A 27,401-nucleotide genomic window follows, 5' to 3' on the forward strand; every position below is an offset into this window, starting at 1 on the left:
CTAGAATACATCAGGGCTCTCCTGTCCATCTCCCAGGAGCCACCAACTGGTCAACACAGAGTCCTCATTGGTTTCAGCCACTGTGGTGTAAGGAGTCCTGTAGAGCAGAGGTGGACAGAAGAGAGATCTGGATCTGCCGGTTGATCTCTCGGTGATCTGCACTAGATCCAGGCAATTCTGATTGCCAGTTGTTTTAACAGTAGGAACAAGCAAGTAACTTTTCTCACCCAAAAACGTATTAGGCTGCTAAAGGAAGGAACAGTGGTATAGCATGGGTTGCCAGAGCCCCGGGCAAGGAAAGTATTATGTCCCCTAATATTGCTCCCCCAACCGGTATCTCCATGCGGCACTGCTGCTGCTGCCAGACAGAGCTACAGAGCAGCAGCAGTACCTGTGTGCATGCCTCCTCAGGATGGATCGCTGCCACTGCTGTGAGTCTTGCCATCCACTTGTCTCTGCCACCGTTGGGGACCCCTATGCAGCCAAAGGATGCAAGGGCCCATCCTCTCCCAGCTCTAGCTTAGAGTGCTGCTCAGGCGAGGCAGGTGGGAGGGACAGGGAGAGCCTCCAGTCAGGGTGGCAGCTGCAGAGGCACACCTCAAAAAAAATTGCACCCGAGGCAATTGTCCCAGTAGCCCACCTTCCCCCCACACCTGCTATGCCACTGGGAATGATGCTAGCCAGAAACAGACTTCTGTAGAAAACAGAAGCTGTGAGCTCAGTTTTGTTCAGGCAGGGAGAAGTACCTGGGCTCATCATATGCTCAGAGGCACCGTTCTTTTTCTTCTGTGCCTTTTGCAACTTGCTCTAATTGGTAGAACGTGGGGTTCCAGTAAATTAATTTTTTTTAGAAAGCAGATACAACAAGCTTGACATTTTCCCACCTCTGGTCTGGAGCACTGCAGAGCACAGCGAAGCCCTCTAGCAAATAAAATCGGGAACAGGGAAGTGTGGCAAATGACTAAGAGCAGGTGAAGGAGAAGGCAACACAGGGAGTCAAAGTCAGGCAGCAGCTCAGATTCAGGGTAACAAATTTCTCTGCGAAGCACTCGTGCGAAAAGGGTTGGAAGGACATTCTTCCCTGAAATGCAAAATGCAGGGCGCTTTGACAATAGGATGCTTTCAGTTCCCCCATATGTTTCAGTCGTGGTACGTTTCCAGTGGAATTTTCTCAGACTTTTAATATGCTTAGTCTCCCTCCATGGATAACACAACCTGTCCGTTGCTTCAACTAATTGGTTTACTTCCTATGGTTCAAAGAATGGCCATCGACTCCTGCCAAGGAATGCTTTTGTGTGTGAATCAAACCTGGATCTGGGAAGTTGAGTTTCATTCTCCATAAAAGACCAGTCCCTGGTGTCTTAGTTTCTGCCCCTTATTGCTTGCAAGATTTGACAGACTGAGCTAGTTCAGACCTTTCAGTTCTTGATAACCCCCCTGGGAAAGCAAATTTGGCCTTCGTAGGGTCCCAAGGTGTCATGATTTCGGAATTGGTGTGTTGTGCTATGGCGTGACCTTTAAAATAGTTGTCCGTGGTGCCATTGCCTCCTGTTGCCATGCAAGCAGATAACTGGTTTCCACCACACATGGAAGTCCATCAGAGACTTGAGATATCAGCCTCCAGTCCATGAAAGCTTATGTCGTAATAAATGTGTTCATCTTTCAAGGTACCGTGACAGGAGGCAGTGATGGCCACCATCCCAGATGGCTTTAAGAGAGGATGAGACAAATTTATGGAAGAGAAGGCTATTGATAGCAATGAACCATGGTGGCTATGCTCTGCTTCCACAGTTGAAGCCAACAATGCTTCTGAATATTGTGGCTGGAAACCACAGGAGGGGAGAGGCTTCTTATCCTGCTTCTAGGTTTCTCACAAGCATCTGGTTGGCCACTGTGAGAACAGGGTGCTAGACTGGTGTTCTTACCACAAGAGACTTCCTTGGTTTTGCTGCAACAGAGTAACACAGCTTCCCCTCCACAACTCTTTCCCTTGTGTTATTGAGTATCCATGGACCCCTGCTCAGGGCCACACCAGCCGACCTGCAACCAAGTTGCACCATGATGTTCTCCCAGAACATTCACTGGGCCTTCAAGGTTGCCTCCCTTTGTCTGTGCAAATGGCTTGTGGCTCTCCCATTTGTGATGCATTTCCAGTGTGATCCTTGTTGTTGTTGTTTAGTCGTTTAGTCGTGTCCAACTCTTCATGACCCCATGGACCAGAGCACGCCAGGCACTCCTGTCTTCCACCGCCTCCCGCAGTTTGGTCATGCTCATGTTTGTATCTTCGAGAACACCATCCAACCATCTCATCCTCTGTCGTCCCCTTCTCCTTGTGCCCTCCATCTTTCCCAACATCAGGGTCTTTTCCAGGGAGGCTTCTCTTCTCAAAGTATTGGAGCCTCAACTTCACGATCTGCCCTTCCAGTGAGCACTCAGGGCTGATTTCCTTAAGAATGGAGAGGTTTGATCTTCTTGCAGTCCATGGGACTCTCAAGAGTCTCCTCCAGCACCATAATTCAAAAGCATCCATTCTTCGGCGATCAGCCTTCTTGATGGTCCAGCTCTCACTTCCATACATCACTACTGGGAAAACCATGGCTTTGACTATACGGACCTTTGTTGGCAAGGTGATGTCTCTGCTTTTTAGGATGCTGTCTATCGCCTTTCTCCCAAGGAGCAGGCGTCTTTTAATTTCATGACTGCTGTCACCATCTGCAGTGATCATGGAGCCCAAGAAAGTAAAATCTCTCACTGCCTCCATTTCTTCCCCTTCTATTTGCCAGGAGGTGATGGGACCAGTGGCCATGATCTTCGTTGTTGTTTTTTGATGTTGAGTTTCAGACCATATTTTGCGCTCTCCTCTTTCACCCTCATTAAAAGGTTCTTTAATTCCTCCTCACTTTCTGCCATCAAGGTTGTGTCATCTGCATATCTGAGGTTGTTGATATTTCTTCCGGCGATCTTAATTCCGGCTTGGGATTCATCCAGTCCAGCCTTTCGCATGATGAATTCTGCATATAAGTTAAATAACCAGGGAGACAAAATACAGCCTTGTCGTACTCCTTTCCCAATTTTGAACCAATCAGTTGTTCCATATCCAGTTCTAACTGTAGCTTCTTGTCCCACATAGAGATTTCTCAGGAGATAGATGAGGTGATCAGGCACTCCCATTTCTTTAAGAACTTGCCATAGTTTGCTGTGGTCGACACAGTCAAAGGCTTTTGCATAGTCAATGAAGCAGAAGTAGATGTCTTTCTGGAACTCTCTAGCTTTCTCCATAATCCAGCGCATATTTGCAATTTGGTCTCTGGTTCCTCTGCCCCTTTGAAATCCAGCTTGCACTTCTGGGAGTTCTCGGTCCACATACTGCTTAAGCCTGCCTTGTAGAATTTTAAGCATAACCTTGCTAGCGTGTGAAATGAGTGCAATTGTGCGGTAGTTGAAGCATTCTTTGGCACTACCCTTCTTTGGGATAGGGATGTGTGATCCTTAGAGCTGCACAACTGGAGACAGGATACAGACAGGCCCATTGCATGCATTCTCATTATTTTAATGACTGCATTAAATTGCATTGGTGCATGGGCCATCATAGCTCAAGCATGGCAAATCCAACTCTTGCAGCCTTTCCAAGCCAATGGCACTCAAGAGAGTCAGTTTACACGCTCAGTGTTGAGGAACCAAGTGATGGTGTTCATGTATGAAGAACACCAAGAGCTCTTAAGCAAAGGAAGACCACCCAGTTTTCAAGAACTCAACTTATTCTGGGTTCATGTTATAATATGCCACCTTATAGCCCGACGAGGTTTGATTCTTGGTTGGGGATGATTGTTGGGGGGGTGAAGATCTGCTTCTGCAATGGTCCTGAAATCTTCCTTCCTTTCTTCTCTCCCCCTCTTTCCCCTATAGCTGCTTACCCTGCTGCATATGGCCAGATAAGCCAAGCCTTCCCACAGCCGCCTCCCATGATCCCACAGCAACAGAGAGAAGGTGAGTCTTGGGGATACTGTCTTGACCACGGGCAATTCTTTCTGTAGCTTCAGGAAGAAGCACTGCGCAGCCAGCCACCACTTCTGGAAAACACACTTCCTTGTGATGTCATGCACATACTTCAAGAAGAGGTCACTATCTAGATATCATAACATAAGGAAATTCCTGCCAGAGGGCTCCAGAGCTGCTATTTTGATGCTACTATGAAAACTCCTATGAAAGAAGCCACAAAAAATATTTACTGAAGAGTGAGACCCGTGTAGGTTCCTCAGTTCTCAGTCCTTCTTGGCTCACCAGAGGCTCAGCAGCTTCCCAAACCTTTTGTGTCACATGAAGATATGCTATTACTTCAATGTGAGCCCAAGTTTTGCTTTGTTTGCTGGTCCGTTTTTTGTAGCTGCTGCCTCCTGGAGGAAATGATAAAAGAGTAGGAAAAGTGGTGAGATTTTGCACCTAGAGTCGCCTCAGATATCAGCCTCTAGAGGGCAGCATAACTTGCCTCAAATGGCCCAGTGTTGACCATAGAGAGTTAGACGGTAGCTGGTTAGTTAAAAGGTGAATACCAATACTAATGCACAATACTAATTGCAAAATTACAATATTACAATGCTAATTACAAAAGCCACCAAACCGTGCAAATACGTACAATTTAATAACTATAAGAACAGCCATAATAGAGAAGCTAACCACATCAAAACACAAATTAAAATCAATTTAGCCGGCTATCAGTGTAAATTGATAGCTGTACAATACATATATGCCCTGATGTACCAAACATTAAAAAATAGTGTAAAATATAAGGATGGAAATTGAATATATTGATTATGACTATATCACCTTAAAAAAACCAATGCCAATTGCATTATTTACAGGAATTAACTCATCTTCAAATTCACACTTTTGGCCAAGCCATTAACCATCCATCTTTACAAATGGGAAATTGAGACAGAGAGAAAGAAATTAGCCAAAGGGTATCTAAGGAACTCATATAGACTCCAGCCTGTATCCACCACTTTTTCTCTCGCCTACATTATTCTGAGAATCAGGGTGAATATGAATATATTGCACCATGTGATTAGCCACTTAATCAGTCTTGTGGAAAGTACGTCGCGTGAAGTCATGGGGCATTGGCCCAAGTCATTTCCCCTTCGACCTCCCACAGCCCCCCGTTTCCTGTGGAGGGCAACGCCCCTTACAGTGTGGAACTCCCATGCTTGAATCACCTACAGGGACCCTGGATTTGACCAAGGGAAATGTCCGTCTCCCAGGGTGAGAGGCTGAGAGGAGAAAGAAAAGATGTCGGGCGAGAGCTGAGAGGGGCTACTACGTTCTATAGGTTGTAAGGGCTAGGAACCTTTAAGAGAGGTTTAAAAAAAAGGTGTGTTGTTGTTTTTTACTTTTTGTAGCTGCTTTTATTTTTTATTTACATTAGTTTTCTAAATCTTATTGTATAATGAAAAAAGGTTAATTTTTAAAAGGCATCATTAAAGTCGTTTTTTAAAAGGTAGTACAGTGGTACCTCGGGTTAAGTACTTAATTCGTTCTGGAGGTCCATTCTTAACCTGAAACTGTTCTTAACCTGAAGCACCACTTTAGCTAAAGGGGCCTCCTGCTGCCGCCACACTGCTGGAGCACGATTTCTGGTTCTCATCCTGAAGCAAAGTTCTTAACCCGAGGTACTATTTCTGGGTTAGCGGAGTCTGTAACCTGAAGCGTATGTAACCTGAAGCGTATCTAACCCGAGGTACCACTGTATACAAGCATATAAAAATAAATTTTAAAAACACAGGAATTCAGGGAATTCCAACATATAATAGCAGGGTCTGACCTTATGGGTCAAGCAAAACCCTGGGCAGAGAGATATCTGGGGCTACCTTTGAAAGTGACTTGGAAACTACAACTAATCCAGAAAGGAACAGCTAGACTGGTGACTGGGAGCACCCGATGGGACCATATAAGACCGGTACTAAAGGATCTACACTGGTTCCCAGTACATTTCTGAGCACAAGTCAAAGTGTTGGTGCTGACCTTTAAAGCCCTAAATGGTCCCATGTACCCATCATTCAGCCCGGACACTGAGGTCCAGCTCCGAGGACCTTCTGGCGGTTCCCTCACTGCGAAAAGTGAAGTTACAGGGAACCAGGCAGAGAGCCTTTTGGTAGTGGCGCCCGCCCTGTGGAACGCCCTCCTACCAGATGTCAGAGAAACAGAGAACTATCAGAAAGTTTTCTAATGTTTAATTATGTTTTTATATATGTTGGAAGTCGCCCAGAGTGGTTGGGGCAACCCAGGCTGCATCTACACAGTTATTTTTTTAAAAAAAATAATTTGAAAATACTCAGGAGGGGGGAATCATTTTAAAGCTCACAATGGAAAAATTTCATAGAGTTCCGATTTCAGCTCTACAGTGCCATCTGGTGTCACAGTATTATAACGCATTTATAACATTTTATTTTCACTTATGTAGCTGAGTCCCCAGTCAGATGGGCAGGAAACTATTATTATTATTATTATTATTATTATTATTATTATTATTACTTTATGAGACTTCTGTGGCAACTGATGGTGCAGAATGGGGCCTTCCATAGCACAGTGGCAAAAGTGAAAAGAGCTCATTTTAACGTTGCCGCACAGTGATATTCTGCAAGGTGCGGAATAGATTTCCCTGACATGATCTAAATAAAGTGTTTTGCAGGGTCTCTAAGGGGGCAGGTGTGTTTTTCCCCAGGTCACCTGGTCCTGAATTGTTCAGCACCAAGACCCTGAACCCTGCCCAGCAGCTGATCTCGACATGATGTCAGTGTTTCCACCTTGCATCTTGGAGGGACGACGATTTGGCTCGAGTGCTCCAGTTCTCGAAGTCACTTAGCTCAGCGGCAGGGTCTTGGGGGCCTCATTAGTCCATTAGCCTGGCCCGCTGACCCCAGCCCTGCTCCCCCATGTTGGCATAAATGCCGAGGCAACCTCACGGTCCCGGAGGAGCCTTGCGCCTTGTAGCAGGTCGACCGTTCCTTTTAGCAACGTAGTGGGGGGAAATTGTGCTTAGCAAGTCTTCATCAGGGCTTCATTTTCCATTAATCCAAAAAGAAAATGTGGAGGGGGAAAGTGCCTTCAATCATGCCAAGGCCCGGGAATTTTAATGAGCTTTAAATGGGCATCTGTCAGAATCCTGACTCGGCGGAACTACCCCTGCCAGCCGAGGGGATGAGTAATGGCCAATAAAAAGCAGGGGGAAGCACCTTCGTGAACTCTCTCTCTAACAGGAAAGGCAAAGTTGTAATTTGCTGTGTTATGACACTATAATTATGCCCTGATGAAGAAAGCGAGAACATTAAAAATCCTTCTCTTCTACATGGTACACCCCTGTTCCCTCCTTTCTCTCTCTCTCCGCTGCTGACCCCCAACTGACGGGGAAGAAATGGTTTAACCCTTGATCCACTTGATCGTTGTGATGTGATAAGGCATTAGGAAGGGTGGGGGGGAAAGAGTTTCACACAGATACACACAATTCTGCATCAGATTCCATACCCGTCAACAATTCTCCAGTGAAAAAAGGGATGTCCTCTTCCATCATCATAATTATTATAATTTTATTATTTATACCCCAACCATCTGACTGGGTTGTCCCAGCCGCTCTGGGCAGCATCCAACATATAAAAATACAGTGGTACCTTGGTTGTCAAACTTAATCCCTTCCAGGAGTCCATTCATCTCCTGGAACCGTTCAGAAACCAAGGCGCAGCTTCCAATTGGCTGCAGGGGCTTCCTGCACTCAATCGAAAGCTGCGAAAATTGCATAGGGTGTGCGGCTTCCAAAAAATGTTTGCAAACCGGAACTGTCACTTCCAGGTTTGTGGCGTTCAGGAGCCAAAACATCCAAGTACCAAGGCACGACTGTACATAATACAACATTAAACATTGAAAAGCTTTCCTATATAGGCTGTCTTCGGATATCTTCTAAAGATCATATAGTTACTTATCTCCTTTCCTTGGGGAGTGCATCACTCCACACCCTCCAACATTTCCCTGATGAAAATAGGGACGTCCTGAGGACATTCCGGGATCAAATGAGAAACCGGGACAGCTTCCTGTAAATCCGAAAATCTGGAAAATAGGGACAATTGGAGGGTCTGAACACTCAGAACTAAAATTAGAAAACTCGGCTTGAATTGTGTAAATTTGTGTGCTGTACCTGTTATGGCCACCTGACATTTAGTAAGGCCATATTGGTTTATTCCATCATGGGAAATCCCAGCTAATCCGAATAACATAAGTAGATCCTACACCTCCTGAATCAGGCCAATGGCCCTGCTAGTCCAACATCCTGTTATCATACTGTAGGCATAGGCAAACTCGGCCCTCCAGATGTTTTCGGACTACAATTCCCATCATCCCTGACCACTGGTCCTATTAACTAGGGATCATGGGAGCTGTAGTCTCAAAACATCTGGAGGGCCAAACAGATGCCTGTGGGAAACCCATAAGCTAGAAACAAAAGCTCTCTCCCCTCCTGTAGTTTCCAGAAACTGAGAGCACAGCCGTCCTGGCTAATAATAATAATAATAATAATAATAATAATAATAATAATAATAATATATTATTTGTACCTCGCCCATCTGGCTGGGTTTCCCCAGCTGCTCTGGGCGGCTTCCAACAAGGATTAAAAATACATCAAAATGCCACACATTAAAAACTTCCCTGAACAATAGCCATTGATAGCCTTCTCCTCTGTGAATGTGTCCAATATCCCTTTAAAGCCATTCAAACTGGTGGCCATTCATGTGACTTCCATAATTTAACTATTGAAGGGCTGTCTTTTCTCTGTCCTGAGGCTTCCAAGCTTCAGCCCGGTTGGACATCCACAAGTTCCAGTTTTATGAGAGAGCAGGAAAACCTTTTATCCATCCGCTTTTCCCATGCCATAAATAAATTTATAAACTTCTATCATGTCACCACTTACTTACCTTTTTTTCTAAACTAACAAACCAGTTTCGGGGATCTGTTTCTCAGCCTTTCCACATCAACTAGGGAAGAGGGGAGTGATAAGGCGGGATATCAAATCCAAACTCTTCTTCTTCTTCTGTACCTATCCATGCAGTGTAAAGTCAAAATATGGAACTCACTCCCCCCACCCTCCAGGAGGCAGTGATGATCACCAACTTAGATGGCAAGTAGGCACTGGAGATGGGCAGTTGATGGCCACTTGCCATGTTCTGCCTCCACAGTTGGAGGCAGCAATATTTATTTATTCATACATACATACCCTGCCCATCTGGCTGGGTTTCTGCCCACTCTGGGCGGCTTCCAACAGAATATTAAAATACAGTGATTCATCAAGTATTACAAGCTTCCCTAAACAGGGCTGTCTTCAGATGTCTTCTGAAAGTCAGATAGTTCTCTATTTCCTGGACATCTGATGGGAGGGCGTTCCACAGGTCAGGTGCCACTACCAAGAAGGCCCTCTGCCTGGTTCCCTGTAACTTCACTTCTCGCAGTGAGGGAACCTTCAGAAGGCCCTCAACGCTGGACCTCAGTGTCCAGGCAGAACAATGGGAGGTGGAGACGCTCCTTCAGCAATGCTTCTGAACACCAACTCCTGAAAACTCTTTCCTGAAGGCTCTTGTGCCAATGCTCTGCACTCTGGTTTCCCGCAGGCATCCGGTTAGCCACTGTGAGAACAGGATGCTGGACTAGATGGGCCATTGACTTGATCTGGCAAGCGCCTCTTGCGTGTCTTGTGTTCTCGTGTTCCGTGTGCTCCCTCCTTCTTCACCCCTTACCTCTTTTCTCTCTCCCTCTCTCTCCTCCATCTTCCCCGCAGGACCAGAGGGCTGTAACCTGTTTATCTACCATCTGCCCCAGGAGTTTGGGGACGCAGAGCTGATGCAGATGTTCCTGCCATTCGGTAATGTCATCTCCTCGAAAGTGTTTGTGGATCGGGCGACAAACCAAAGTAAATGCTTTGGTGGGTAAAGATAACAAAACAATTAGATTCATCCAGGAAAGGAACTTTCTCTGAAGTACTTTTACCGTTTGGTTTTTTTATTTCTTATTTTATTTTTTTGGTTTCCTTTTCCTTTTTCTTCTCATACTGCTATATTTTTTGTAACTTTACTTAGCTGATTCCCCCTCCCCCTCCTCCTCGATTTCCCTTTGTCGATCTACCTTCTTCTTCCCCCCTTCCCCCCACGGCTGCCCCACCTCCCCTCCCCCCTCGGCTCCCTTCTCACTGTCTCATACTTTGGAACTGCATTGCCCTGCTGCAGAGAGGATCGCTGACTCCAGGAACCTTTGGGGACACCATCCCAAATCCTGGTCGGGTGGAAATGGGGGGATTGCTAGGCATTTGGGGCAGTGGGTGGCAAGGAGGAAGAAGAGAGGAACCAGCAGAAAGACCCAGGTCAAACGAGGACAGTGGGCGGCAAAGGAAAAGCTTAGCAGACAATTCAAAGATGGGGCAGGAAGAAAAGCTAAGCGATGTGGTTGGGTACCGTTTCTCAGCTGGGTGAGCGAGACCAGGTGTCAGAAGGAGAGGGCACCAGGTGAGCAGAGAGCCTGCTCCTCTTTACCAGAGATGGAAGGGGTTGGGCTTCAGGAGCGATGAAGTGCATGTCGGAGCATGCTGATCCCAGTGTTTGGATTTCTCTGTAGGGTGTTTCCCCCCATCCTCACTCCCTCCTCCCCTTTGTGCTGCTGTTAACTGTCTTGGATGCCTATGTTGTTATGTGGGGCGGTGGTTGGGAACTTCAGCTCCATCCATTCATCCATCCATCCATCCACTTCCTGCCATTAGCTCACCTCCCTCAGCCCTGCCATCGTTCCCCAAATCAATCCCTCCTCCATCACCTACCCTTCTCTTTCCGACATGGCCAAATGTCTCTCCAAAATTTGGTAGTGACGACAGCCTTCCGATGACCCTCGCGCACTCTTCCAACTCTACCATGCTAGGATTTCTCTGAAATGGCTGTGCTCCACAGTCCCAGGCAGCTGAAGAACAGCTGCTGGGATTCAAAGTCCTCTTGAGCTAAGTTCCTGCTTGCAGGCGTTTTCATTATGATATTGATTACATTTATATCCTGCCTTTTTTCTCCATGGAGCTCGAGGTGATAAACATGGTTCTCACACCTGCCCATTTTTTCCTCAAAACAACCCCGTGAGGTAGGCTGAGAGGCAGGAATTGGCCCAGGGTCTTGCCCAGGGAGCTTTTCGTGGCTGAGTGTGGATTTGAAACCTGGTCCCGGGCCCACACTTCAACCACACTGGCATCTGGGGTTCCACTGCTAGAAAAGGACGTTGGGCTTTGTTTGTTTGTTTGATGGATGGATTTGTATTCCACCCTTCATCCGAGGATCCCCATGAGTTTCACAGCATTAAAATACAAAATAAGAATACAAAACACACAATGAAAACTGAAAACAAACCAATCCTGGGTCATTGGCCTGATGCAGGAGGCAAAGTCATGTGAAATCCTGACCGTGGCCACATGATGAAAAGTGGGCTGAACCAAAAGAGGGGGTGGGAGATGAGCCCAAAAGGGGGCTGAGATGTGGGGTGAGGATGCACAGGGACATGTTTGGAAATGAGGTCATGGAGACGTCAGGGTTGGTTCAAATTTCCAGAGGCATTTGAGGATATATGGTAAGCTCACTATGGTGGTACCTCTGGTTAAGAACTTAATTCGTTCCGGAGGTCCGTTCTTAACCTGAAACTGCTCTTAAGCTGAAACACCACTTTAGCTAATGGGGCCTCGCACTGCCACCGCGCAATTTCTGTTCTCATCCTGAAGCAAAGTTCTTAACAAGAGGTACTATTTCTGGGTTAACAGAGTCTGTAACCTGAAGCGTCTGTAACCTGAAGCATCTGTAACCCGAGGTACCACTGTAGTATGTGTGCCCAGACCCACTCACCCACTAGGAATGGAGGAGACGTCAGGGCTGGTTCACATTTTAAAGTGAACTTACCTAATTCACAAAACAGTACGTGAACTGAAACACAATGACCCTTCGAAATCCGCACTCTTCCAAATTTGGTGGCACAGTTCTCCACCCAAATGATGTGTGCAGAAAAATTATCTATTTATTATTTATTGCATTTATATCCCAGGAGCCCAAGGTGGTATACATAGCTCACCGTCTCCCCATTTTATCCTCACAACAACCCTGTGAGGTAGGTTAGGCTGAGAAGCAGTGACTGGTCCCCAAAGTTACCCAGCGAGCTTAATGGCTGAGTGGCAATTTGAACCCTGGTCTCCCGGGGTATTAGTCCAGTACTCGCTCTCTACGTTAGTGAAAATTATAATCAACTGCATACATATATATTAATGCAAATAACACACAATATGTTATATTATGGCAAAACTGCATACCAATATGTTTAAGAGAGAGGGAGAGAGATCGCAAACTAGGGTGAAAATGTTGAGAAAGGGGCTTAAGATCTGAAAAACAAGGATCTGAGAGAAGCTAAAACATGTCGAGAATTTGTGGAGCACCGCAGTAAATCCAGGGCAGCATTGGTCCTCCACCTGCATCCTCACAATCCTAGTTTCAGCACGCTTTTTGTGCTTTCATGTGAGGAATGGTTGAAGGGGTTGGGTATGTTATGCATGGAGAAGAGAAGACATATCATATCGGCATATGATAGCCAACTTCAAATATCTGAAGGTAGGGTCTTGGGAGGTGAAGCAAGCTTGTTTCCTGCTGCTCCAGAGGCTAGGACCCAAACCAATGGATTCAAATGACAAGAAAGGAGTTTCTGCCTAAATGTTAGGAAGAACCTTCTGACACTAAGAGCTGCTCAACCACCTCAGAAGGTGGTGGACTCTCCTTCACTGGAGGTTTTTAAACAGAGCTTGGGTGGCCATCTGCCAGGGAATCTTTAGCTGTGGTTCCCTTTGGGGTTCTTTCCAAACCTACCATTCTGTGATTCTGACTTATACCTGGCTGGTGAACACAGGGGCAAGGGGCCATCTCTCGTGGGAATAATTAACCATTTTCTTAAGTCTTCCCCGACCTCCCAAGGAAGCCCTCTTGATGGATTCTTGTGAGATGGGGCAAGCAATTTTCAGAAGGGATAACAGCCCACTATTGGCCACCGAGAAAGGGGACCACAAAAATATGGATTGTTCTTTTTTAAAATCAATCAATCGATTGATTGATTGATTGATTGATTGATTGTGTTCTGTGATTGCTAAGACCCAACATGGGTTTCTCAAAAACAAGTCATGCCAGACAAATCCCAGTTCTTTTTAGAGTTACAAATTTGGTAGATCAGGGGAATGTGTGGGCATAGTATATCTTGATTTCAGTAAGAGCTGTTTGACAGTGGAATGGTCTCCCTCGGGAGGATGTGGACTCTCCTACCTTAAAGGTTTTTAAGCAGAGGTTAGATGGCCATCTCTGCCGTGTTAGTTGAGATTCCTGCATTGCAGAGGGTTGGACTAGATGACCCTTAGGGATCCTTCCAACTCTACAGTCCTATGCTTCTATAATTCCGTTAATTAATTAAAAAATCCCTGCCATCTTGGCAGGCTCCAAGTCCCAGCCACCGATCCCACCCACCGGCCTTTCCTTGACCTTTCGGTGAAGTTTATTCCGTGCCAGGGCCTCACGATGCACTTGGCAGCTGCGAACGGTGGGAGGAGGAAAATCTCCAGTTGGATGGGAAGGTATGAATGAAAAATAGAGGCCCATAAAACTTCTTGCCCTCCGCCCACATTCCGCGACAGCATCTAGGCAATCAGGGGAGGGAGGGAGGGTGGGAGGGTGACCGGCGGGGGGGGGGGGCGTTGGAAGAGCCGCACAAGTATTAGGGCTGTGAGCCACTATTCATTTTACAAACTATAATTAATTTGATGTTTAGATTAATTTCTGATGCGCTCTCAAAGGTGCACGGAAAGCATTTTTCCTTTATTATAATGTTGATTGCTTATTGGGGAGATAAATCTAACTGTCAGTTATGTACCGACTTACCAAAACTTTCAGACCTAGCAAGCATGTCTGCGCGAGAGGAGCAGCTGCTCTGCTGTTCCGCAGTTAAAGGGACAGCCCAGCCTTTTCCCAGGCAACAACAACAACAACAAAAACCCTCTGCCCATGAGTTGCAAGGGGTCTTGCTTGTCTTTTCTCTCTTCCTTTCAAAGGGACGTGGGTGGTATTGCAAAGGTCACATCGCAGAAGAAAACTCGACTGCATATTTCAATTGATTCCCGGTCCAATCTTTGTTATTTTGTCCCCCTTTGGATAACTTTCAAAGGTGGAGGGTTGGAAGAGGAGGTGCAGCTGGGGAATAATGTGGGGTGGAGGTAGCGTAGAAGGCCAGAGAAAAAGTGTCTGAGAATGAATGGAAAACTAGGCTGGAAGGGTGACAAACAGAAAGGAAATGGGAGCCTCAGGGGTGAGGAAGGGTAATGCATATCCTTTCTGGTTTGAAATCTTCAGCCTAATCTTCAGCTCTGTGCATCTAAGCTATCTTTCTAAATCATGGAGGAAAGGGGGGGGGGGGAATTCACATTTTGCAAGTTCTTGTAGAAGCAACCATAAAAGGCAAAGGTAAAGGGACCCCTGACCATTAGGTCCAGTCGTGGCTGACTCTGGGGTTGCGGCGCTCATCTCGCTTTATTGGCCGAGGGAGCCGGCGTACAGCTTCCGGGTCATGTGGCCAGCATGACTAAGCCGCTTCTGGCGAACCAGAGCAGCACATGGAAATGCCGTTTACCTTCCCGCCGGAGTGGTACCTATTTATCTACTTGCACTGGCATGCTTTTGAACTGCTAGCTCACCCCATTGCAGGGATTCAAACCGCTGACCTTCTGATCGGCAAGTCCTAGGCTCTGTGGTTTAACCCACAGCGCCACCCATGCTCACTGGCAATTAAAATTCTACTTATGCTCGCAGTGGGAGCAGAACCAGGTGTGAGCAGGAGTCACTGCCACACCACACATTTATTTATTCATTCATTTGATAGTTATTTATTGCATTTATAGAAAAGGGTGGGGTGTGTTTGCATTAGGTAGGAAACCAACTGGCTGAGCCTATGGGGACCTGTCCCTCTGTCTCCAAGAATGTGACCAGAAGGATGAAATTCCCTCCCTGGTCCTCTCAAGCCAAGTGTCACTCCCACTCCCAAGCTAAAATCTTATTGGTTGGGGGAGAGGGAGACCAACCAACAGCAAAGCAGAGCAAAGAGGGCCAGCAAGAGCTGCCCGTAGAGCATGTCACATGGGCTGTCACATGGAAGATGGAGCAAACTTGGTTTCTCCTGCTCTGGAGGGCAGGACTCAAACCAGTAGCTTCAATTTACAAGAAGGGAGATTTCAACTAAACATCAGGAAGGACCTTATGACAGTAGGAGCTGTCTGACAGTAGAACATAATCCCTCATTGGAGGTTTTTAAGCAGAGGTTGGATGGCCATCTGTCGTGGATGCTTTAGTTGAGATTTCTGCATTGCAGGGGGTTGGACTAAATTATTGTTATTATTATTACTACTACTACTACTAATAATAATAATAATAATAATTTATACCCCACCTATATGGCTGGGTTTCTCCAGCCACTCTGGGCAGCTTCCAACAGAATATTAAAATATAATAACCTATTAAACATTAAAAGCTTCCCTAAATAGGGCTGCCTTCAGATGTCTTCTAAAAATCTGGTAGACTCTTTGACATCTGGTGGCAGGGCATTCCACAGGTCGGGTGCCACTACCAAGAAGGCCCTCTGCCTGGTTCAAATGACCGCCAGGGACCTCTTACAACACTATGATTCTATGTCCTGCTCTCTCTACCCCAGTGGTCTTTTGGGGGCCACTGCCCCTTGCTTCCATAAACTCATCCCCAATGCCCCCCTACCCTACCAAAAAGTGTTATTCAGAGTAGCGGTTTGCATGACGCTGTAAGAAAGAGGATAGTGCAATAAAATTCAAAACAGTAACAATTAATTACGCATTTATTCAAAATCCATTGAAAACTACTTAGTCTAATTGATTCAACAGAATTGATGTACTTGATTCAGCTTTTGAAAGTCTGGTAGCCCTTGCTTCTTACCTCCCCCCTAGGAAATACCACTTCCCTCTATAAGGTGGTACCACTCACTTTGGGAAACACTGTTTTGCCTCCAAATAGGATCCAAAAACCACACCCCCAGGGCCCCCAGCCTTGCAGCAAAGAGAACCCTTATACCAGTGGTTCTCAACCTGTGGATCCCCAGATGCTGGTGGACTACAACTCCCATCATCAATGACCACTGGCCATGCTGGCTAGGGATGATGGGAGTTGTAGTCCAACAACGTCTGGGGACCCACAGGTTGAGAACCACTGCCTTATACCATGGGTAGGCAAACTAAGGCCCGGGGGCTGGATCCAGCCCAATTGCCTTCTAAATCTGGCCCACGGAAGTTCCAGGAATCAGCGAGTTTTTACATGAGTAGAATGTGTGCTTTTATTTTAAAATGCATCTCTGGGTCATTTGTGGGGCATAGGAATTTCCCCCCAAAAAATATAGTCTGGCCCCCCACAAGGTCTGAGGGACAGTGGACCGGCCCCCTGCTGAAAAAGTTTGCTGACGCCTGCCTTATACATCCTAAGAGCATGATCAAGAAACATTGGTCATAGCAGCCCATGCTACAGAATTATCTCTGCTTAGAAAGGAGAGGTGTTTGTTTTGCTTCCCTGGCTGCTCACGTGCAAGGATGCCTTGCGAGAGTGCATTTGAAGCCTAAAGCTGCAATCCTCTGCTCACTTACTCCAAAGTAAGCCCTGCTGAACCAAGTGGGGGGGGGTAGGGGATAAAGGTAAAGGACCCCTGACATAAATTTCTTCCAATCTTTCAGGAAAGTCTGGTCTTTGCTGGTTCTGAATTTTCCCAGTTAATTTCGCCAACTTGGCATAGTCCATCACATTCCAGCCTCAGTCTGCTTCCATGCTCGTCTTTACCTGCAGGAAGTCATACAGTCATAAGGTAAAGGTAAAGGGACCCCTGACCATTAGGTCCAGTCGTGGCTGACTCTGGGGTTGCAGTGCTCATCTCGCTTTATTGGCCGAGGGAGCCGGCGTACAGCTTCCAGGTCATGTGGCCAGCATGACTAAGCTGCTTCTGGTAAACCAGAGCAGTGCACGGAAACACCGTTTACCTTCCCGCCGGAGTGGTACCTATTTATCTACTTGCACTTCATGTGCTTTCAAACTGCTAGGTTGGCAGGAGCTGGAACCGAGCAATGGGAGCTCACCCCGTCGCGGGGATTCGAACCGCCGACCTTCCGATCGGCAAGCCCTAGGCTCTAAGTAAATATGCACAGGAGCTGATGGACCTGTAAGTGCCCAGAACTTCTTCAAGGCAAGAGATAGCAGTCTGCGGGCAAAATAGTTTTGGTTCCCCACCGCCCCACCCTGCAGGAGATAGAAAGTAAATCTCCATGCTATCTTGGCTGGTAGAGTTTATAAATATTCATAATTCAAGAAGTGAATACTGTGGAGAGCTCAGATAGATGGGGGGCATTTAAAAAGAGAGAGCGCAGAACCATCCATTTAATGTCTCTGGATGATGCTGGAGAGATGCATGATGCCATTGCCTGAATGGTAGTCCAAGGATGGCTGCTAGTCCCTAGGCCAGGAAAGAAACCCACAATAATAGCTGAAATACATTATTTATTCTGTTCTTCATACAGTTTAACTTCCCAGCTCTCCCCTCCCTGCACAGAAGAACAGTCTTTAATTCAACATCTTTGAGAGACACTCATGGTTCCGATTTAAGACAACCTAAGTCCAGGCGTTAACTTGCTTGTTTGCGTTAAATTCAGATTTCGTTTTCCCTACAGTTTTATATGAAAAGAGATGCTTACTGTAATTAGATTTTTTTTATATAAAAAATCCTATTTGAATTTAAAAGCTCCAATTTTGTTTGTTTGTTTAAAAAAAATCATCGATTTTTATCCACCCTGCCACGAGGTGATTTTTTTCCTAGACAATTATTCTGCAATTACTCTTCCTTATAAATGAACTCCTGCATGGAGAAATTATGTGACGAATCAATGAAAACTAACTTTGCATTTCCACTGCTTGAATCACAATTTTTCCATACAGAAGCTCATTTATTAGTACGAAGGAAGCATGGAAGAAATATGAAAGTTGACGGCACGTGCGATTCAAGCCAGCCAGCCATGCACAGGGTTAAATCCTGAGATCTCTGCAGCGATAACAAAATCAACCAGATTCTTCAGCTAAAATATGTATAGTGGCTGATGTCCAATGTAGTCAAAACTCCAAGTAGACCCGTTGAAATCACTGGGCAAAAGGAACTTGTTCATTGATTGCAATGGGTCTACTGCTTTGACCCAATATATTTCCACACATTGGCTAATGCTTTCTCATTTATTCTGCCTTTAAGATGTTAGATTTTAAAATTATTTGGTGGGGAAAATAAGATCTGGGAAATGGAGGGACACATTGATATGGAACAGAGGTAAGTCAGTAAAAGGAACTTGAATGGTGAGTAGCATGGGCTCTTGATGGCTACTAGTCATTGGGACTATCCCCAGTTGGAGGCAGCAATGATTCTGAATTCTAGCTGCTGGAAACCACTGGAGGGGAGTGGGCTGTTGTCCTCAGATCTGGCTTGCAGGTTTCCCATAATGGCAGCTGTTTAGACAATGTGAGAATAGGATGCTGGACCAGGTGGGCCATTGGCCTGGTCCAGCAGGCTCTTATATTCTTATCAATGGTACCTTTTTCCCGACCCCCAACCATAGCTAGCCTTCCTCCCGTTTGAGAGAGCATTCCCTGGCGACTACTGCAGCACTTTGCCTTTGTCGCATGCAGCTTGACTTAATTGCTCAAGCCACCTTTTTGCTCTTTGGCAATACATCTGGAGCCTCTTCAGTGGCCCGAGAGCAGCTTCCCTTTGGTAGAATCCCACACCGCTAGGTAGTTGGTGTAACATGTAGCGGCTGCTTAAAGGTAAAGGTAAATGGACCCCTGACCATTAGGTCCAGTCGCGGCCGACTCTGGGGTTGCGGCGCTCATCTCGCTTTATTGGCCGAGGGAGCCGGCGTACATCTTCCGGGTCATGTGGCCAGCATGACTAAGCCGCTTCTGGCGAACCAGAGCAGCGCCACGGAAACACCGTTTACCTTCCAGCCGGAGCAGTACCTATTTGTCTACTTGCACTTTGATGTGCTTTCGAACTGCTAGGTTGGCAGGAGCAGGGACCAAGCAATGGGAGCTCACCCCGTAGTGGGGATTTGAACTGCCGACCTTCTGATCGGCAAGCCCTAGGCTTAACCCACAGCACCACCTGCGTCCAAGCAGCTGCTTAGGCAGGGCCAACTGCATGTGTCTTTCTGGTCCAATTTCCACTCTGCCAAATTCAGAAGGTTGTCCACTAGCTGGATGACTTGCTTGTGCTCTGCTGCAGGGATAGTCAGTGTGATGCCTTTGGGATGTCACTGGACTACAAAGCCCATCAGCCTCAGGCAGCAAGGGCAATGATGGGAGGTTGAGGTCCATTAAGAGTTGGAGGGCATCGTATCAGCTTCCCTGGCTCAATTGCCATGGGAGCAAACTGGAGTCCAGTGGGTTGCTCTACAGACACAGCAATGCTGGAGGTGTGGTCCTGTTATTCAGGCAGAGTTATAAATGGGACTAGATGGCCTTTGGGTTCCATTTGAGAATTTCCACGACTCCTTTAAAGCATCCTTCACACACACACACAAGCACACACCCTTGCACTTAAGCCACAGAACTACAGGCACAGAAGCCTTGCCATGAATCCCCTCCATTTGCTGCTGCACCAAAAGTGCTGCTCCTAGCAAATTCCTGCCGGGGGCGGCTTTGTAGCAGCAGCAGCAACTAAACCGGACACTCCCTTCGAATAAGAACTCCCATATTTTAGAGCTGGCAACTTTGCGGAACAAGGGAGATCAGATGCCCTGAGCTGCAACCCTTGCAAATTTCTTGATCCTTTACAGCCTTGCTAAATCATTTATTTAGCACAGCCTTTTAACATAATCCCGGAGAAAAAAAACATAAAATAGATTTATCACAAAACCCTGTCCTCCTACCAACCATCTTCAGACTAGTACATATATTTCTCTGATTATTAATTAACGTAGGCATGGAATGAGCTAAGAGCTTTTTAACCTCTCCTTCTCTCTCTCTCTCTCTCTCTCTCTCTCTCTCTGTCATCTAAAGAAGAGTAAGGCCTTCCAAGAACTCGATTCAGGGTGTTGTATTATTACTGCTATCCCCAATCCAAGGCTGATACCATGTAATGCATTGGAAACTTTTAACCAGGCTGTGAGGAGAGGGCTCCTCCATTACTGAGTGTTTTATATCAACCAAAGGGTGAGGTCTCAACTCCAAAACTAGGCAGTGAAGGTGCACCATAGGGATGGAAGAATCTGACAATTTCGGTTTCTCAGAGTTTCTCCAATCTTAAATTCAGTTCTCCAGATTCCAGTTTTGTATGTGTTTAATTGCATTTTAGCATATTGTTCTGCTAACATACATTCTTGCATGCAAATTTGCCTAATATACACACTTTTTGCAATACAATCCCCCACCTCCCCCCAAAAATATAATGCATTGCAAAATTCGAAGAAGTATGGATTTTGAAGGGTGGCTGTGTTTCTGTCCCTACATTAAACGGTGTAGGGTTCTCCTTTAAATGTGAACATGGCCAAACTTCTGCCCACTCCCTAATGTACACCCTCTGAGCAATGAAAGTGGGGAAAGAAAATGAAAAGGTGGGAGAGAGGCTAAGGAGTGCAAAACAGGAAGGTTTTGAGAAATAAGGTTTCCTGGTGCTCACAACTTTCTTCATGGTCTCCAGCCCCCCCCCCCCAACACACCAAGAAACTAATAAAGGGTATAGTCACTGTGGAAGGAAGGTGCTAAACACCACCAGTATAAAATTAGAAGCTCCATTTTAAAAAGCGGGAGACCCTGATCACAATCTTCCCTCGTCTCATATTGTTGATAAATATTATATCCACCCTCCAAATCACCAAAGTCACATAAAGGGCACGTTATCTTGGATTGGGGAGCAGAATCATTTTATTTTTCCACATCCAGTGACAAAATATTGCATATTGGGCCCACAGAAAATGGGACTTGCCTCTGGCAGAAGCATCTCCTTTTCAGACACAAGAGGGCTGGACTGGAAGATCCTTGGGGTTCATTTCTGCTCTACAATTCTCTGACTCTATGACCAGACTAATAATAATAATAATAATAATAATAATAATAATAATATGTTTTTATTCATACCCCACCCATCTGGCTGGGTTTCCCCAGCTACTCTGGGCAGCTCCCAACAGAATTAAAAGCACAATAGAACACCAGACATTAAAAACTTCCTGAAACAGGGCTGCCTTCAGGTGTCTTCTACAAGTCAGATAGTTGTTTATTTCCTTGACATCTGATGGGAGGGCTGGTGCCACTACCGAGAAGGCCATCTGCCTCGTTCCCTGTAACCTCACTTCTCACAGGGAGGGAACCGCCAGAAGGCCCTCGCAGGTGGACCTCAGTGTCCGGGCTGGACGGTGGAGACGCTCCTTCAGGTATACTGGACTGAGGCCACTTAGGGCTTTAAAGGTCAGCACCAACACTTTGAATTGTGCTTGGAAATGAGCAGCCTTGTTCATGCGTTCGCCGGCAAGCACGCACACTGACTATTCCACTTGCTAGAGTATTCTTCCTACAGGTCCAAACGCAGGTCCTGAACATTCGCATGCACAGCCACCAACCTTTTCTGACTTCCTTAAATGGAACCTGGCTTTGTTAGCCTCAAGGCAGACACACACCCTGCCATGTTTCAGACCCAACTGCTGAGTCCCTTTGTTTTCTGAGACCCAAACCTTTTGTCCCATCAGCCTTCCTCTCTCATCTCCCCTGCAAGATCTGCTGCAGCTCAGGGTTTGCCCCTGCTGCAACCGAGACTGGTCCTGCCCTTGACTCTTGAGTTCTGATGGACATTGACATTTGTTTATTTATTTGTAAAAATAGCTGTATACTGCTCTGTTATTAAAAAAAATTAAATCAATGCAGTTTACAGCAGTACAGGCATAAAATATTTTGTAATTTTATTCTGTGAACTGCCCTGAGATCTATGGATGAAGGGTGGCATACTAATAATAATAATAAGCCTTGCTTTTTCTGGGGGTACTCAAGAATACACAATACCATCACCTTCCTCCCCCCCCCAAAAAAAAATGTTAAAAGTGCCGCACTTGCTGTAACTACTTCATGGTGAGTAACAGCACCTTTTTTCTGTTAAACAAACAAACAAACACTGATAATGAACCATACAAGAAAAACAGTGTAAAAAAGCTAACACTTAACCATTATGGACGGCTACATAGGTCTGGCAGAATAGAAAAGTTTTCAGCAGGCATTTAAAAGTTGGCACGGAAGGTGCCTGCTGAATCTCTAGTGGCAGAGGGTTCCACTGGACTAGGAGAACGACACTAAAGGCTCAGTTTCTTCTTCTTGTCACATGAGCCTCATCAACTTGGGGGAATGACCGGCTATGGTCTCAGAGAGGGACTCTGGACCTAAGTTGTTCAAGGCCTTGTAAATAGACACAAGGACCTTGAACCTGGCTCAGTTTCCTGTTGTCATCAAATGAGCCACACCAACCCATGCCACTTCCTTCTCCTGGACCCAGCTCACCCCATGGCCTCGCTTCCCACCTCCCCTGTCAGCCAAGACTTGCCAGAGGTCAAGGCTCTGTCCATCCCATCCGCACCCTTCCTTCTCCCCGCCATGACAACAGAGCAGCCATACCCTCCCGCCTTTGGTGCCACCTGGCAGCTCTGCCATCCACCGGCCCCCTTCGCCCGCACTCCATCCTCATCCTCGAAGCTGGTCTTGTGTGTGGGGTGGCCCGGCGACCCCCTCCAGCTGGTTAAACCCTGCGCCTTTGCCTTGTGTCTTGACAGGCTTTGTGAGTTTTGACAATCCTGCTAGTGCCCAAGCTGCCATCCAGGCTATGAACGGCTTCCAGATTGGCATGAAGAGGCTGAAGGTGCAGCTGAAGAGGCCAAAGGATGCTAACCGCCCCTACTGAAGCATTGTGGGAAACTCTGGATAAGCAAGGTCTAGCACAGGTAACTGCTCAGGGAGGGAAGGGGCCAGGGGAACACCACCTGTTGTCCAATAGCGTCTCTTGTGTCATGGACCATGACTGTTCAGTCTCTGAGGAGGGTCTGCCTTCTCCTCTAGGGCTAGACCAGAAAGTATAAACATGAAGTGGGACTGGACGTATTTAAGCATTGTTGTTGGTGCTGGAAAGGGAGAGACAAGATAAGTGATCTGACATCATGCTGGACCTTCCTTTCCTGCCAACCCCATACCCCGTTTTTGTCAACCTTGCAAGACACAGAGGTCAACTCCCCAGTTCTTCTCCAGCACCAGCTCAGACATCTAAAAAACGAGAGTTGGAAGAGGTATTAAGAGGGGGTAGATATTTCGTGTGCGTAGATGCCCATCGCCAATATGACTCCCATGGCTGTTCGCTGACAAGGAGGGTCATAGGCACATTCCACTCTGAAAGTCTCACCCGAAAACTCCCATGAAATGAACGGGAAGTTGCGTAAAAACCTTGTTGCAGTGGGATGGGTGTTGTCAGTGACCTGTGAATCTTGTAGTTGGTGAACGTGTTAAAGACACAAGTTGATGTTGTGGTTTCCAAACTGAAAGGGCTGTCTAGTTTACGCATATCGCTAGTTCTGTGTTTTAAGCATGTCAAAATATTTTCCATTCCTTGTACGGCCAGGAGGGGCAGCCAGTCTTTATAATGTGATGCCTTCTGATCAGGATAAAGGAGCTTTCGGCTTAGGACTACTCCTGTGCAGACCTCAACAAAGCTTGCAAAGGGGCATTAGATGGTGGACTCTGAGTTCAACTGCCAAATGGGTGAAAAGGCCCGTTTTCATGGTGAACCATGAGCAGTACGGGGCAATTGCAAGTTGCTGGTCTTGAAGGGTTCGCATGCCACTTAGGCTTCTATTTCAACTCTATACCTGCTGCCGGGGAGAGGGGTGTCCTCTGTGCTTAGAAATGTGCGCTTGTTCTACCAGTCTTGCAAAATCCTTTCCCTGGGAGGAGAGGATGGTTGTGGTTCTTTCCTGAGGCAGGTAAAGGCTGGGGAAAAAAGAGTGGACCCTAAATGTATTTGTGAGGGTGGTGCAAAAAGTAGCAGAAGGCGGGCGCCTGTAGAATCCAAGTTGGGTGGCAGAAGGAGGCATGGTTAGAGAGACCATCATTCCTTCTACTGGCAAACTTGCTTGCAGAGCTGGCAGCCCCTCGACCTTTTTTGAACACCCTCCCTTGTGGAGTGTTCCCTCAGCGTCCTCTGCTTGAGAGTCCTCTGAAAACCCCTGAACTCTCCCCCCCCCCAAGAGCCTTTGGGAGGCAGAGGGATGAGAGGGCATCAGAGGCAGGGAAGGAAAAAGGGACAGATGCCAGTGTTGCCCACGGCATCCTTGACCATCCTTCAAGGCACCCCAGGGTGCCATGGAACATTGGTTGAAAACCACTGGCATACACCATTATTGGTGGGGCAGGAGAGTTGGGGGGGGAAATCACATCTGGCAACCAATGGGCCCCATTCGTTTCAGATAGTACCGTATTTTTCGTCCTATAGGGCGCACCGGCCCATAGGACGCACCTCGTTTTTTGGGGGGGGAAATGAATAAAAAAATTTTATTTCCCCCCCTCAGCTGCGGCTGCCGCCCCAAGCCTTGCGGACACTCGCCTGAAGCACGGGGAGTCCTCCGGAGGGCTCCCCGTGCTTCGGGCGGGAGGCTGCCGCCCCAAGCCTCGCGCGCTCAGCGGGACCTCCCGTCGGGCGCGCAAGGCTTGCGGACACGCGCCCGAAGCACGGGGAGTCCTCCGGAGGGCTCCCCGTGCTTTGGGCGGCAAGCTGCTGCCCCAAGCCTCGCGCGCTCAGCGGGACCTCCCGTCGGGCGCGCAAGGCTTGCGGACACGCGCCCGAAGCACGGGGAGTCCTCCGGAGGGCTCCCCGTGCTTTGGGCGGCAAGCTGCTGCCCCAAGCCTCGCGCGCTCGGCGGGACCTCCCGTCGGGCGCGCAAGGCTTGCGGACACGCGCCCGAAGCACGGGGAGTCCTCCGGAGGGCTCCCCGTGCTTTGGGCGGCAAGCTGCTGCCCCAAGCCTCGCGCACTCGGCGGGACCTCCCGTCGGGCGCGCAAGGCTTGCGGACACGCCCCCGAAGCACGGGGAGTCCTCCGGAGGGCTCCCCATGCTTCGGGCGGGAGGCTGCCGCCCCAAGCCTCGCACGCTCGGCGGGACCTCCCGTCGGGCGCGCAAGGCTTGCGGACACGCCCCCGAAGCACGGGGAGTCCTCCGGAGGGTTCCCCGTGCTTCGGGCAGCAGGCTGCTGCCCGCAAGCCTTGTGAGCCTGTGGGAACTCCCACAGGGCTTGCAAGGCTTGCAGATAGCTTCCTGAAGCCTGGAGAGCGAGAGGGGTCGGTGCGCACCGATGCCTCTCGCTCTCCCGGCTTCAGCGAAAGCCTGCATTCGCCCCATAGGACGCACACACATTTCCCCTTCATTTTTGGAGGGGAAAAAGTGCGTCCTATGGGGCGAAAAATACGGTATATGGGTAGATGAGTGTAAAAAGCATGAGAAACAATTTTTCACGGCCCTCTAGCAGCTATTTTCCAGAAGTAATGCATTTAGTGTTAACTCTGGAAGTTTAGGGGATGCGGGTGGCGCTGTGGGTAAAAGCCTCAGCGCCTAGGGCTTGCTGATCAAAAGGTCGGCGGTTCGAATCCCCGCTGCGGGGTGCGCTCCCGTTGTTCGGTCCCAGCGCCTGCCAACCTAGCAGTTCGAAAGCACTCCCGTTTGCAAGTAGATAAATAGGGACCGCTTACTAGCGGGAAGGTAAACGGCGTTCCGTGTGCGGCTCTGGCTCGCCAGAGCAGCGATGTCACGCTGGCCATGTGACCCGGAAGTGTCTCCGGACAGCGCTGGCCCCCGGCCTCTTGAGTGAGATGGGCGCACAACCCTAGAGTCTGTACCTTTACCTTTTTCTGGAAGTGTGTACTCGATTCTGACCAAGCTAGGCCTCCTAGAGCAAAATATACACCAGGAGACAGACTCCCAGGAAAGGTGGTGGACTCTCCTTCCGTGGCGGTTTTTAAGCAGAGGTTGGATGTCCACCTGTCATGGATGATTTTGTTGAGATTCCTGCATTGCTGGGGGTTGGACTAGACTGTGCTCAAAGTCCCTTGTGACTCCACGATTCTATGATCTGTTCAGCCACCATAAGAACAGGGTGCGGGATTAGATGGGCCATTGTCCTGATCCAGCAGGCTGTTCTAATTATTATTATTATGATTATTATTATTATGATTATTATTATTAATTATTATTATTTATTTATTTATATCCCGCCCTCCCCAGCCGAATCACAATCAATTAATTGAAATGCATTCCAAAATCAATTCATTCTAAAATCAATTCAGAATCAAATTAATAACAACCATTGGGCTAGAGTTCTATGTGGATTACCGAAGGAGAGGGTCAGGCTGTGCCTTGGCCAAAGGCCTGGCGGAACAGTTCTGTCTTGCAGGCCCTGCGGAAAGATGTCAAGTCCCGCAGGGCCTGGGTCTCTTGTGACAGAGCGTTCCACCAGATCGGGGCCACGGCCGAAAAAGCCCTGGCTCTGGTTGAGGCCAGCCTAACCTCAACTAAAAGTGGTTCAGGAGATCCGAAAACGGGCTGTGAAGTGCTCCAAAAGAGCCTGTCCAGAATTGGCAACTAGGCCATTGGGTAGAGATCCGTAGAGAGGTGTCCATGTTTATCTGGAGCTCCCCTTGTGCGTAGGTCTTCCCAGTCACTTCTACAAGGAGGCGCTGGGTGTCCGTTGCCTTCTAAAGGGCATGTGTGTCCAACCTTCACCGTTAAACAAACAAGGAAGACCCCTTTCATTTGGAGGAAGCTCCCCACGTGGGCCGAAGCTCCCAAGACGTTGCTAGACTACGAGAGAAGAGTGAGAGCGAGAAAAGGAGCTGAGAGAGATGGAGGGAGAAAGCTCCACTCAATTAATTCTGAGTGCTTTTTTCATCCCTTTGATCAAATCCCTCTTTTAGAACACAAATTGTTTTAGCCTACAGTGGTTTTAAGTCTTGTTTTTGCCACTAATGCTCTCAAAGTTGTTTCCAGGCATTAAAAAGATCACTGAGATGTGGTAGATAAGGTCACAAGCTTCAACAAACAAAGCCCCCAAGGATTCTTCGCGGGGAAGGGGGGAGAGAAGCCGCCTCCCAAAATGGCCGCCGTCTTCTCTCCCCTTCCTCTCTAATTACAGAAGCAGAGCTGGGAGGGGGGAGGTGTGAGTGTGCCGCAGGCCGGCGGGAGGACGAAGAGAGGATCATTTGAGGCAAATCTGCCAAAAT

The 27,401-nt window shown here is 47.6% G+C and overlaps 1 protein-coding gene across 14 annotated transcripts in view; it reads left to right on the top strand.

Annotated features, from left to right (window-relative positions):
• The window catches only part of CELF4 (CUGBP Elav-like family member 4), a 799,988-nt gene that overhangs the window by 745,214 nt on the left and 27,373 nt on the right, over window positions 1-27,401 (top strand). For 8 of the 14 annotated variants that reach the window (XR_014502794.1, XM_083402976.1, XM_083402966.1 and 5 more), the window contains exons 10-12: window positions 3,907-3,987; window positions 9,809-9,952; window positions 22,919-23,086. Coding sequence is in view for 13 of the 14 variants with exons in the window: in XM_083402976.1 (XP_083259102.1) it covers window positions 3,907-3,987; window positions 9,809-9,952; window positions 22,919-23,046 (353 nt within the window). In the remaining variant the exon portion in view is untranslated. The remainder of the gene's footprint in view (window positions 1-3,906; window positions 3,988-9,808; window positions 9,953-22,918; window positions 23,087-27,401) is intronic. The other 6 variants (XM_083402978.1, XM_083402968.1, XM_083402969.1 and 3 more) reach the window with 1 other exon arrangement.

The sequence above is a fragment of the Podarcis tiliguerta genome (genome assembly GCF_965153285.1).
Source record: "Podarcis tiliguerta genome assembly, chromosome: 11".
NCBI classification, from domain to species: Eukaryota; Metazoa; Chordata; class Lepidosauria; order Squamata; family Lacertidae; genus Podarcis; species Podarcis tiliguerta.